Source organism: Perna viridis, chromosome 2 (assembly GCF_037379345.1).
Source record: "Perna viridis isolate PV_CMFRI_1.1 ecotype Kerala chromosome 2, ASM3737934v1, whole genome shotgun sequence".
NCBI lineage: Eukaryota > Metazoa > Mollusca > Bivalvia > Mytilida > Mytilidae > Perna > Perna viridis.
Genome location: NC_142446.1, coordinates 67,153,958 through 67,165,669, shown reverse-complemented (window position 1 = coordinate 67,165,669; position 11,712 = coordinate 67,153,958). Strand labels below are relative to the sequence as shown.

At 32.7% G+C, this 11,712-nt stretch overlaps 1 protein-coding gene and 1 pseudogene across 1 annotated transcript; one reads left to right on the top strand and one right to left on the bottom strand.

Moving 5' to 3' along the window:
• Nucleotides 1-284: 284 nt before the first annotated feature.
• Nucleotides 285-5,085, bottom strand: LOC148626595 (uncharacterized). Its single transcript, XM_088571123.1, has 3 exons — nt 4,894-5,085; nt 3,247-3,498; nt 285-1,006 (listed from the first exon to the last, which is right to left on the bottom strand). Exons 1-3 carry the CDS (start codon nt 4,910-4,912, stop codon nt 285-287), a joined length of 993 nt encoding a protein of 330 aa, XP_088427249.1. The 5' UTR covers nt 4,913-5,085.
• A 4,751-nt stretch (nt 5,086-9,836) lies between these two features.
• LOC148626594 (uncharacterized) lies at nt 9,837-11,182 on the top strand (annotated as a pseudogene).
• Nucleotides 11,183-11,712: the final 530 nt, after the last annotated feature.

The following is an 11,712-nucleotide window of genomic DNA, read 5'->3' as shown; positions in this document are numbered from 1 at the left end:
CACCAAAGCTTCCACCTTTTTCCAATCTGAATATTGCCCATTCACAATGACCCTTTGCTCTCTTCCGTATAAATGTGCATTAAGACCCTTATGTCCTATTTTTTATTCATATATCAAAAAAATTTAAGACGACGACTGATGCAAAGTGATGACAATAGCTAACAGGGCCTTAAGGCCAGGTGTGCTAAAAAATGGTATGATTGTCCACGAGATTCCATAGAAAAAAAAACCAAAAATTAAAACTATACAAATGTTAAAAAGAATCCAGTAACTAAAATCAGCTATCAGTCTATATCTGCTTGATTTTTTAATTCAGATAACAGTCTGACAGTGTTAGCAGGGTCAACATAGAAATCATGCAGAGTTTGCTCAGGTTCACACACAGAGGAAAATCCATACTCTACTTCCATCTCATTGAGTTCTATTAAATGATCTTTAAATCCAGACTTCTCGTAGTAAACATCACTGTCAACAAAATAACTATGAAACTTCTCAAAGTTCAAGGCCATCCACAGGGTGATAATTGTGTGAAAATTTATACCATCAACCTTGAAGAAAAATAAAGGTTTACTTTGTACAAGTAAAATATCTTTTTTCACATTATAGAAATTGATAAAAATACATTGACCAGTTGTGAAAAAAGAGGGAATCAGACGATCTTCAAAACTTCCATTTTGTTTTACTGCTAGAAATGCGTTTACAATTGTCTGGCTAATTGCTTGCTTGTTTGCTTTTTCACTTAGAATTTGGTTTACCATGCCTCCAGCAACAGCAAAACTATACCATAAGTCAAAGTTTTTCTGAAATCTGACCAAGGTTGATGTAGATCCTTCTTGAGAATCCTCACTATACGAAACATCTCTAACTTGCTTTGTCTTCGTTGCAGCAGGTTCTCCTTGCCCAACCTCTTCCTCAGTTTCTGCAGCAAGTGTTACTACATGTATCTTTTTAAGGTCTTTGGTCTTAATAACTATATCTGCTCTTCCATGCCATAACTTTTTACAACCTATTAAAAATTTATTTGATTTTAATCTATTTAGATCGAAGATAAGAACTCAACTGATATATATATATATATAGCAGTTGCCAGAGCCTTTAGATTTGTAAAGCTTGATGGCATCTGAATTATCCTACGCTACTGCAGTAAAATAGTCCCATTGGCATACCCTATTTAGGTTCAAATACAGATAGTTAGGTCCATTTTACAGGTATTTCTAATATATCAAATTTAATTATACGTTTTTTTTTTCGCAAATAAACAAATCCAATAAATAATTTTTACTGTGAACTAAATATGCTGATTAAGTAGGACTGTACATTTGCATTAACAATAATCCAATTAAAAATAGTTAACCTCCAACCTTTTATTAGTACTTGTTTATTTCTAAGCAACCAGTTGTTCACTACCGATATATATTCAAGTTCTCTATTTATTTTGGACGCATAATAAACTATTTAATGTTCAGCTAGAAACGAAAACCTGTAAGGCTATAAATATTCCTAGATCATAGAAATGAAATATAAAGAGGAATGGTGAAGCTGTCATCAGATATTTCAAGAAGTCCCTGGCAGATCCAAATATTTACAAAAGGGGAAGGGGATCCAAACAGAAATGGTGAATTTAAGAATAAATCAAAGAGTTCAATATTAATAACCATTTCCAACAATAAGCTTATTCTTTGATACATTTGAATTCTGTCCCCATATTTTCATTTTATCCGGCCAAATTTTTGCAATTTGACGATAATTTGCGGCGTAAAAATTCAAAAAATAATTATAAATTGATTCAGTACATAAGTACTTTGATATAACATTGAAAAGCTCTCCTGCATTGCCTAAGTATGAAGCAACACTTTTTCTACATTCTCTAATTAAGTGAGAGATGACGCTTTTCTACTTTCATAAAAAGTGTCAGACTTGCAGAAATTTTGCTTCCAAGCCAATGTATGTATTGGTATATAAATTTTTTTTCAGATTAAGGTTAGGGGTTTGTTGTCTGAAATTTAGAAAGCAAAGAATAGTTCGTTTTTAGTAACAATAGCAGTTCTAGAAAGGATACCCTAAAAAACATTTATACCAAGTGAGGTCCTTAATGGTCCAGTAGTTTCGGTTTCAGAGAAAATATTTTAGAAAAAGGACTGTTAATGAGACATCAAATGATACCAGACCACATTTTGTTACATTCAATATCAGACACATGGTATCATACCAATAACTTCAGAGCAATTAAGCAATATCAAATTGAAATCCAAACTTGATCTGTTTTGTATAATATTAATAGCAGTATTAAACATGAAAAAAGATTCTTTTATACTTTATAAGTTATCATTTAGAAACTGTTTTTATTTTCTAGGGGGAGTGGGGTTTTATTCAATTAAACACATATGATCGGAATTTTATCATACAAAAAACCTGAACACAGACTCAAATATTTTACAAAAGCTTCTTAAGTTATGATCAGGTAACCATCATTTTTTATTTTATTTATTTATTTTTTATTTTTATTTTTATTTTTTTTTTTGGTGGGGGGGGTAAAAATAACTGAAAATGGCCATAACAATCTTTGCAAAAATATTTTTTGATTGAAATTATATTTTAACTTGTTCTGTATTTAGCATTTCAAAATATTTACAAAGTTTGAAAAGAGATCCTTCAATATCTTTTCAAGTTATTTGGAAACTATTTTAAAACAACTTCAGTGGCCATAAGTTAGTTAAAATTACCTGATCAAAACAAAATTGGAACTTGATCTGTGTTTTATGATACTTAATGCTTGTATAAGTTAAAAAAAAAAAGATCCTTTCAAAATGCTATAAAGATATAATCTGGAAGCCGTCAGGGGACAGAAAGAAGGATAGACCTTTTTTTTTCAAAGGCCATCATATAATACTTCCTGTGGCAGTGTATTAAAATTATTAACTCTAGCAAAAGACAGCAATGATGACAAATTGTTATCAACAATGAACACCATATGATGTTAATAGCTGACATGGTCCTTTGGGCCTCTTGAGCTAAAAAATCACATTAAAAATATTTTTATCCTCCATTTTTTCCTCACAAAAAAATTATTATAATTGCCAGATTGAAGTTTAATATTCAAAGCTTTCCAATCATCTCAATTAGAAAGGTTTGACAGACAAACATAATACATCGTATAATATGCCCTAATCTTTTGAAAAATATATACAGTAAATGTTAATGTATGGTTGAACTTATTTCTCTGCTATGAAAACTGCTTCAACCTACCAAAATTTGTATTGCCTATAACTACTTCTTTTTTGCAAAATGGGCAATGAACTTTTGCACTACCACCTGACTGTTTTTCAGAAGATGAAGTTTTGCTGCTGTAACTCATTAAGTCAGAAATTACTTCACAATCAGTTACAAGTGGAGAAAACAGATGACAAGCCAAAACTGCCTGGATCTCAGATTCCTTCATTTTTACTTGCTCATCCATGTTTTTCTTCATGTTTTTGAGACATAGAAAATCGGCAATTCCTGAAAAATGAAGGACATTAAAAAAATCATTCTGAACATTCGACCAAAACTCTTATGAATCAAACATGTATCCAATCTGACATATCCTCATTTTTGTCTTTTTTTTGCACTGACAATCCAAACTAGAGGCTCTAGAGAGCCTGAATCGCTCACCTGCTCTATAAGATCTTCAGCCCTTTCAGAGGCAACAAAAATATCCAAAAAGAATAATAATGCTAACATCAGTTATTGGATTTGCACCAAAAATGTTCTATTTTTAATAATGGCAGCCATGTTTTTCACGGAAAAAAAATCCCAACAATTTTGTGCAAGGGTGCCCTAAGGAACAATCATGCAAACTTGCACTGAATTTTGCTCAGTAGTTTTTGGGGAAAAAATATTTAAAGCTGTAATATCAAAAGAACAAAAAAGAAACAAAAACAAAAAAAAAACATCCGAGAGCTAATATGGGAACTTGTTTCTGCATTTATCTCCCAAACCATTAGGTTTTAGTTTAAACATATTTTATCTGCAAATAAACAAATTTGGATCAGACACGAATTATTCCAACTCATTAAACCATTAGGTTAAGCGAAATTCTGACAGCAATTAAAATGTTCAGAATGACAAGATCTGTCTATGGTAAAAATTTTCATGTAAATCTGTTCAAATATGTTGGAGTTACTGCCACTCTTCGACATAATTATGCTATATTTATTACTTTAAAAAAATTTCTCCTTGGAAATTATTGGACAGAAATCAATGATAACTGATAAAATCATTCCTATACCACTTCATATATATTAGGTGATAGGACATGGAATAGGTGCCATTTTCCAGCTGGCAAGTAAGTAAATAGGTGGAAATAATGAACATAATTATATGTTAAGTCGATAAAGTTTACATTACGAAATATATGGATAATAAAAAAATTCTTGTCCTATCATCTGTTGTAATTATTTTTGTATTTGTAAAATGATTGCATGATGAATGTTGTTATTATATGTCCTAGTGTATCATTATCAAGGGAATACTCCATATATACATGTACATGGGATTAGCTCGCTCTTTTCTGACAAAATATGAAAAAGTCTACATTTTTTCAAAAGAAAAATAGAAAAATAGGGTGGAGTTACAGAAATAAAACTGCACCAACTATCAAAGAAGTATTGGAGTGTACACGCTTTGACAATATTAAACAAAGTAATTATGCAGAAATAGTTCAAAGTGAATCAGGATGTGAAGTCAGAAAAAGTTGACTACCTTCTTTTTTTCATCATATACAAGGATAGTCCCAGCCCTGCATTGATAAAAACAAGTGGTTGTGCTGGAAAATAAGTTCTCTCTGATAGTCCTGATAAAAAAAGATAATTCAAATTGAATTGGAAAGTTGGCTACTGGTTGCTGTAAAATTACCTCCTTCACAGGCCATCATTTAGTTTTCAAGACACTCTATTGCTAGCTTTTGACAATTACTTTCGATATCACGGTTTTTAATCTTTGTCTTAAGCAACTCAACAAGTGTTCCTCTGAAGATTTCACACAGTGATTTTCCGACAATGTTTTGAAGTTTAGATTTAAATTCAAGCTCTATCACAAATTAGATCTACACAATGTCTTGGCAGAAACTTGCAAATCTATGTGCATTACAGCTACTGACTCCAAGGCAAACATAGGGATTTAGCCAAAGATCACTCCCAAAATCTTGCAAAAGTTCGTTATTCAGAAAGCGATTCAATGCCATTTTATCTTCCTATGACTCTAACAGGGGAACAATATTCACGCAAGTCACCCTATCTTATAATATAAGTTATAGGCATCATGTTATTATGGTACCTACGAAATACGAAACGACATAAAGTGAAGCAAATCGAAAGGAGTACATTCATCTCAAAATCAACGAATAAAATTTGATAAAAATATAAAAACCCACGAACAATAATAACTGGGAAAATATTTCAACCTTTTAAAGTGTAAGTGTTTGTAAGAATCAAGCAAAAGGGAAAAAATCAGAAACATGTACATGTATGTCAAAACCCCACCGATCTGACAATGAATTATCACTCAGGGACGCTTGAAATCTCTTTTTGGAAATGCCATTATGTGATCTCTGCATCACTGGCTTTGCTCAATCTGCCCTTGAAATGTTCATTTTCAGTGCATTTCAATGAAATTATAACTCAATGCGCCAACGTGATAAGGAAAAAAGTATCATTTCTCCTTGATTCTGATGGTGCAAATAGTCAAATTACACTATCATAATGATGGGTAATTTACACCAACTCAGGCCACTGCCTTATTCTCACAAACTGACACTTAACTGACGATAAGCTATCTTTTTGGTTCTATTTAATATATCTATCAGTTTCAATATAAACATTGTTCACACGAGTGAACTCTACAAAACAAATACAAAAAAAAACAAACAAACAAAACAAAACCAAACAAACAAAAAAAACAACAAAAAAAAAAACAACAAAAAAACAAAAACAAAAACAAAAAAAAAAAACAAAACAAAACAAAACAAAAAAAAAAACAATTAAACAAAAACGAAACTAAACGATACAAAAAAAACCTAACAAATCTAATAAACACACAGGCGTAAAGCAAACAATAAAACAAAAAGAAAAAAAACCCAAAGTGTATTGAAATAAGTCGATTGAAAGATTACCATTACTAGATCCAATTTGAAAATGTGAATTTGAATTTACAGATAAGTATAGCATAAAAGGAATAGCCTTCAAAGCAAAATATTAGACCAATACTTTTACCAGGTTTTCATTGTAACGAGGAACATTCATAATGAATAGAAAAACACTCAATGCCCTTACACATTTTAGCTGTTAGATAAACAGGGTGGATGCTAATCAAATGAGCTGTGTGCTTTTCATATTTCATAGTTGTACGCAAAATTACGGCGAGGGGTCTTGGGGGGTGGGGTGGCTCAAGGCCCCCAGTGAGTCCGGCAAGGCAAAGCCCTGAAGGAAACTCCTGAATTTTAACGATTTTGAAGCCAGTTTTTCAGAGCCTATACTACGTTCATGGTATGCATATGTGATAAATAACCTTTATTTCATCTTTAAAATGTGTGTTTTTATTTTTTTTTACTTTTTCCGAAAGTACGCAACTGCGTATTTGCGTATAGGCAGCTACGTCCCTGATTACCAATCAATTCAAAAATTTAAGTTCAGATTGCTCAGTTATATTCACCAGTTCATTGAAACGAGAAATGACATGCATCTGCAAATTCCTCTGAAACCTCTTCAGATTATAAAAAAAAATGTGTAGGTGAGTTGAAGATTGTCTTGAGCAGCAGCCGAATTAACAGAAAGATCAAGATCAGACTCTCCAAATCTAACGTAACGTCCATCCTCTTATAAATACGGCTGATAAACATGGAAGATGACAAAGGGGGATGAAAAATTATTAAACATATCCAAAAACAAATGTTTGAGAAGAAAATTTAAAATCTACTGGCAGCGAAAATCAATGAAAACCTGCGAGAAATGGCAAAAGTTAAAACCTCAGTCTTCAAATGAAGATCAAAACGAGAAAATGGTGAGATCATTTCTAAGGACAAATAACACCACACATCCATGCAAGAATTGTTATGACTTGGAAGCCAGGGAATAAAGAAAACGCAAAAAGGCCAAAAGAAAAAATATGAAAGAGAGGATGAAAACTTGGATTTTAGGATGTGGATAGGGACTGTAAAGTCAGTACAGGGTAGAGAAATAATGACAGGACTTGTCCAGGGCCATAATCTATCAATCTTATGAAGTCGAGCTAGATAACGATGGCTGCATCAATTGTAACATAATAACAACAAAAAAATATATGGGGTTTGTTAATTTTGATCGGAGGCTTTTGTTTATAGAGAAATTTGAAAATCGAAAACTCGTAGCATTATTTTTTTTTAAATGTGACGTTGATATGGAGGCTTATTTCTGCCATCAAGATGTTGAGCTGTCGAGATAATTATCGAAACATGTCGACATAATTATTTCGACAAGTCGACTTAATTTTCTTGGAAAGTCGACTTAACGCCATTTTTATGTCGATTTGTCACGAAAAATATCTAAACAAGTGGACATCAAATATCTCAAATTCTCATCCTGAGGTCGAGATGTTGCTCGTAGCTGTCATCGTGAAGTTGCGTTGTCCAGATAATTATATCAACTTCATCAAGTTGTATTATCGAGATAATAATCGAAAGAAGTTGACTTCATTGATTTATACATGTATTGTCAAAACATGTCGACATAATTATGTGGACAAGTCGACAAACTAAATCATTTATTATAAAATTATCACATGTTAACATGGCATTTGACCAACCAGTCATTTAAGTAATTTTATACTACACGTGGACCGAGGAGGCACACGGACTAGCGTCGGAGAAATGGAGCTCTTTGTATTTTATAATATTAATAAACCAGATAGGACCACTCTGCACAATATTTGGAGGGCTTCAAATCAGGTAAGCTTAGCTAAGAAATGATGTGGAAAATTAAAACGGCAACAAATATATTAAAGCTGCGCCCCCCCCTCCCCCAAAAAAGAAAGTATGCAGGCAATTTACTCTTCTATCATCAGTTTCCGCGTGTCAAATGTAGCTAGATTTTACTGTCATTTATTGATTGGTGACTTAAAACACGGTGTATATTGCTCTTTGAAATATTTATTATACAAATATCCCATGTTATTGTCAATATACATGAATATTTTCAAGAGGTACCTTGAATTGCATGTTTGTTAAATTGCCCAACGACGTGGGCGGAGGGTAATATCACACTTAAATGCAATTCAAGGTACCAAGGGAAAATTTTCTTGTATATTGAACAGATATCTAATGTGATGGAGGGGTATATGCAAAAAATATCAGTCTCAAAACTGGCATTTTTTGCATATACCCCGACGACGGTAAGAGATGGATGTACAAAACTTTTTCAATAGAAATCCACATCATGCCCTAAGGAATGATATGGATTTTCTATACATTTTCATCCAACCAATCAAAACTTTATTAAACAAAAAGTGATTGTGACAAAAAATACATTCAAATTGTACTATACATAAAATATATACAATATTTCAGTTACATGTATTAACATAGTAAATCGGTGTTAACAAGTAAATGTCTGCGAATCCCCTGTCCTTAGTGCTAAAGACTTTTTAATGAAGGAACTAGATTATTTACTTGTGATGGCGTTGATGGGCATAATATTACATCAAGTTTACCTATAAGGTGAACAATTCTTCGAAAATGTCTTGTTTGAATTTTTCTAAGAAATTATCTCTGATTGTTGAGTTACATTTACATAACAATAAAAATTGATACTTATCTTCAACTGTATTACATTGGTGATCTCCATTTCTTACCCTGGAGTATAAATATATCGGGTATTTGGTTACTTTGGCCAATTTCGATTTTAATTTTGTACTAAAAATCCTTAAAAAGAATTAGAATTTATGGATATTTCAAGCTTAAGATTTATTGTGTGCTGACACTTCACTGAAAAACAACTGTAACCATAGATTTGAAAAAAAGGCCATAGAACTAAAAAGTAAAATGTATTTTAATTAACTCGAACAACTTCAAAACCGCACGCAAGGGATCGCTGGTCTACATATACGTTGTAGGCTTTTGGCTTTTTACATGGCAGCTTTTTTTAAATTCTCGTTGTGATGTAAATTTATTCCACATCTCGTTATTATCTATTACTTTCCAGTTATGTTGATTTAATTTTTAGCAAAATAAATTGTAAGGTTTATTGTGGAAATTACGTAATGATTCAGATATACTAGTATATATTTTCCTGAAATATTAATTTGCCATGGCCACTTCATCTTCCTGGGTTGGGAGGATTTAGTTTTACACATTTTTTCTAAATGTATTGTATGCTTAAGAAAGTTGCCATCTTTGATTTCTCAGACATTGTCAAACGGATATGCCAGCTCCTCTGCCTTTTTCCATTCCAAAATCTGTAAAATATTTTGCCCATGAACATCTACTCAGTATTCTTTTCATATTCCGAAAGCAGGTGTCTTAAAACGTTAGACAAAATTGTTCAAAAAAATAACGTTACTTTCATATATTTATGGCGGACTGAAAAGCTCTACACACATTAAGCCTATGGAAAATATAGAGAATGCATATTTCCCGCCAAATTTTTATCTGCTTATGTCTCAATATCAAGCGCATTAACCTATAATTTTTTCATGCTTATTTCAATCTTTCATTATATTCTATCAATAAATCAAACTTTCATAAAATTCTCATTACTTTGATTTAAAAGTGGCAACTACTTTAAGCGACTTTTTCTTACATCCGTTTGACAGTAACTTATTGTCACTATGGACACATTTCTTTTTATTTGTTCAAAATCTTATTAGTCTGAGAGAATATTTGAAATTTATTACTTATATGTACATCATAGATTAATGATATAGTCGATTATACAACATATTTCATCTACAGAATGGATCTTTATACTCCTGCAAACCTCAGTGACCAGCAAATTGCAAGCCAAAGGTTAAGCAGAAACGAGTTGATTGGAATATACTATCAGAATGGTTACGGAATAAGAGAAATAATAGGTTTTATGACTCTTCGACATGATAGTCCCATCAGCGAAAGACAAGTTCATCGTATATTACGCGGCATGAATCTACTTCGGAGGGGCAATGAATCTCCTCTTGCAGATATTATTCTAGCTGTTTCTCACGAGTTGGCTCGTCAGGATCAACATATTGGTTATCGCCTGATGCGAAGGCGTTTACAATCAACGCACCATTTAACAGTCACTGCCGAAACTGTACGTCAGGTACTTTGTGTCTTGGATAGGCAAGGTGTTGCGCTGAGAAGTCGTCGTTCAATTCGACGTCGTATTTATAGTAATCCAGGTCCGAATTTCGCAATTCACATGGATGGCTGGGACAAGTTGAAACCGTACGGTGTGTCAATACATGCCGCTATAGATGGATTTTCTAGAAGAATTATTTGGCTTAGAGCTTGTGATTCGAACAAAAACCCTCATTACGTCGCATTCTTTTATTTAAACTACATCAGAGAAATAAATGGGGTACCAGTTTTGGTATATAGCGACAGAGGAACAGAAAACTCAATTACTAGGGATCTACAATACACTCTTATATGGAACCATAATGACCAGTATCAGGGTTTGTCAAGTTATAGATATGGCTCTTCAACAAGAAATACCAGGATCGAGCGGTTTTGGAGAGATTTTAGAAGGATGTGTGGTGACACATGGATGGATTTTTTTAAACTGATGACAGATGATGGTTCTTTAGACACATCAGATAATTTGCACCTGGAGTGCATCCGGTATTGTTTCTTGCATTTAATAAATCTAGATTTAGTGTCTGTTGTGCGTCAGTGGAATGAGCAGCCTATTAGATACAACCCTAGAAGCAACGGCCCCTTTGGAAAACCTGATGTTCTATATTTTCAACCTGAAACTTTTGGAACTGTGGATCAGAAGATGATGCTTCAAGGAAACGTTGACATACTTCAGAATGAATATTGCCAACGACCCAGAGAGCACGGGTGTGTCAAGAATTTGAGTGGTTAGCAAATTATATCATTCGTCAACGAGGACTGTCATACCCGCCGAATTCCATTGATGAAGCGGCTCTACTTTATTATGAAATAATCAGTTACGTAAGGGATAACATTCAGTAAAACGTATTTTCAAAGAACTGTTATTTTACTTGTATTCGCAAAATGATATTCATTAAAAGAATTTATCAATGGCATCGCTGCTTGATTTTAGATGATGTCGTTGTCAGAGTTATTATATAAGCGTTTACAAATGCATATTGTTTTGTCATGTCTGATAATTCTTTGTTTTCAGAAAAAAACGTGATTGGTTGATTAGTTTATTCTAATAAATATTCTTAAAGTATTTAACTATTAGTGTTAAATTTACGACATTTTAAGAAATAACAATTAGGAATTCAAAGCTTAGTTATTGCTTTACTCCCAAACAGTGCATTTCGGCTACATCTTGTAGATTAACATGAAAGGGGTGATTAATATCAATGCATGAAAAATGATGATATAAGGTAGGATGGTAAACCTGTTTCTAAGGGGCCGACTATATGACTTGAAAAGTGGGGTTGTTTTTTGGTCTGGATAGAATTATTTTCGCGCAGAGCGCGAAAAAAAATTATTTACTTTTAACATTATTTTGTATGACAGAAATCCTTTCT

What these genes read in the sequence shown, in the direction of transcription:
- LOC148626595 (XM_088571123.1), bottom strand. An exon ending in TATAGGCAATACAAATTTTG is followed by an intron (nt 1,007 to 3,246) that starts GTAGGTTGAAGC and finishes AATTTTTAATAG; the next exon opens with GTTGTAAAAAGTTATGGCAT.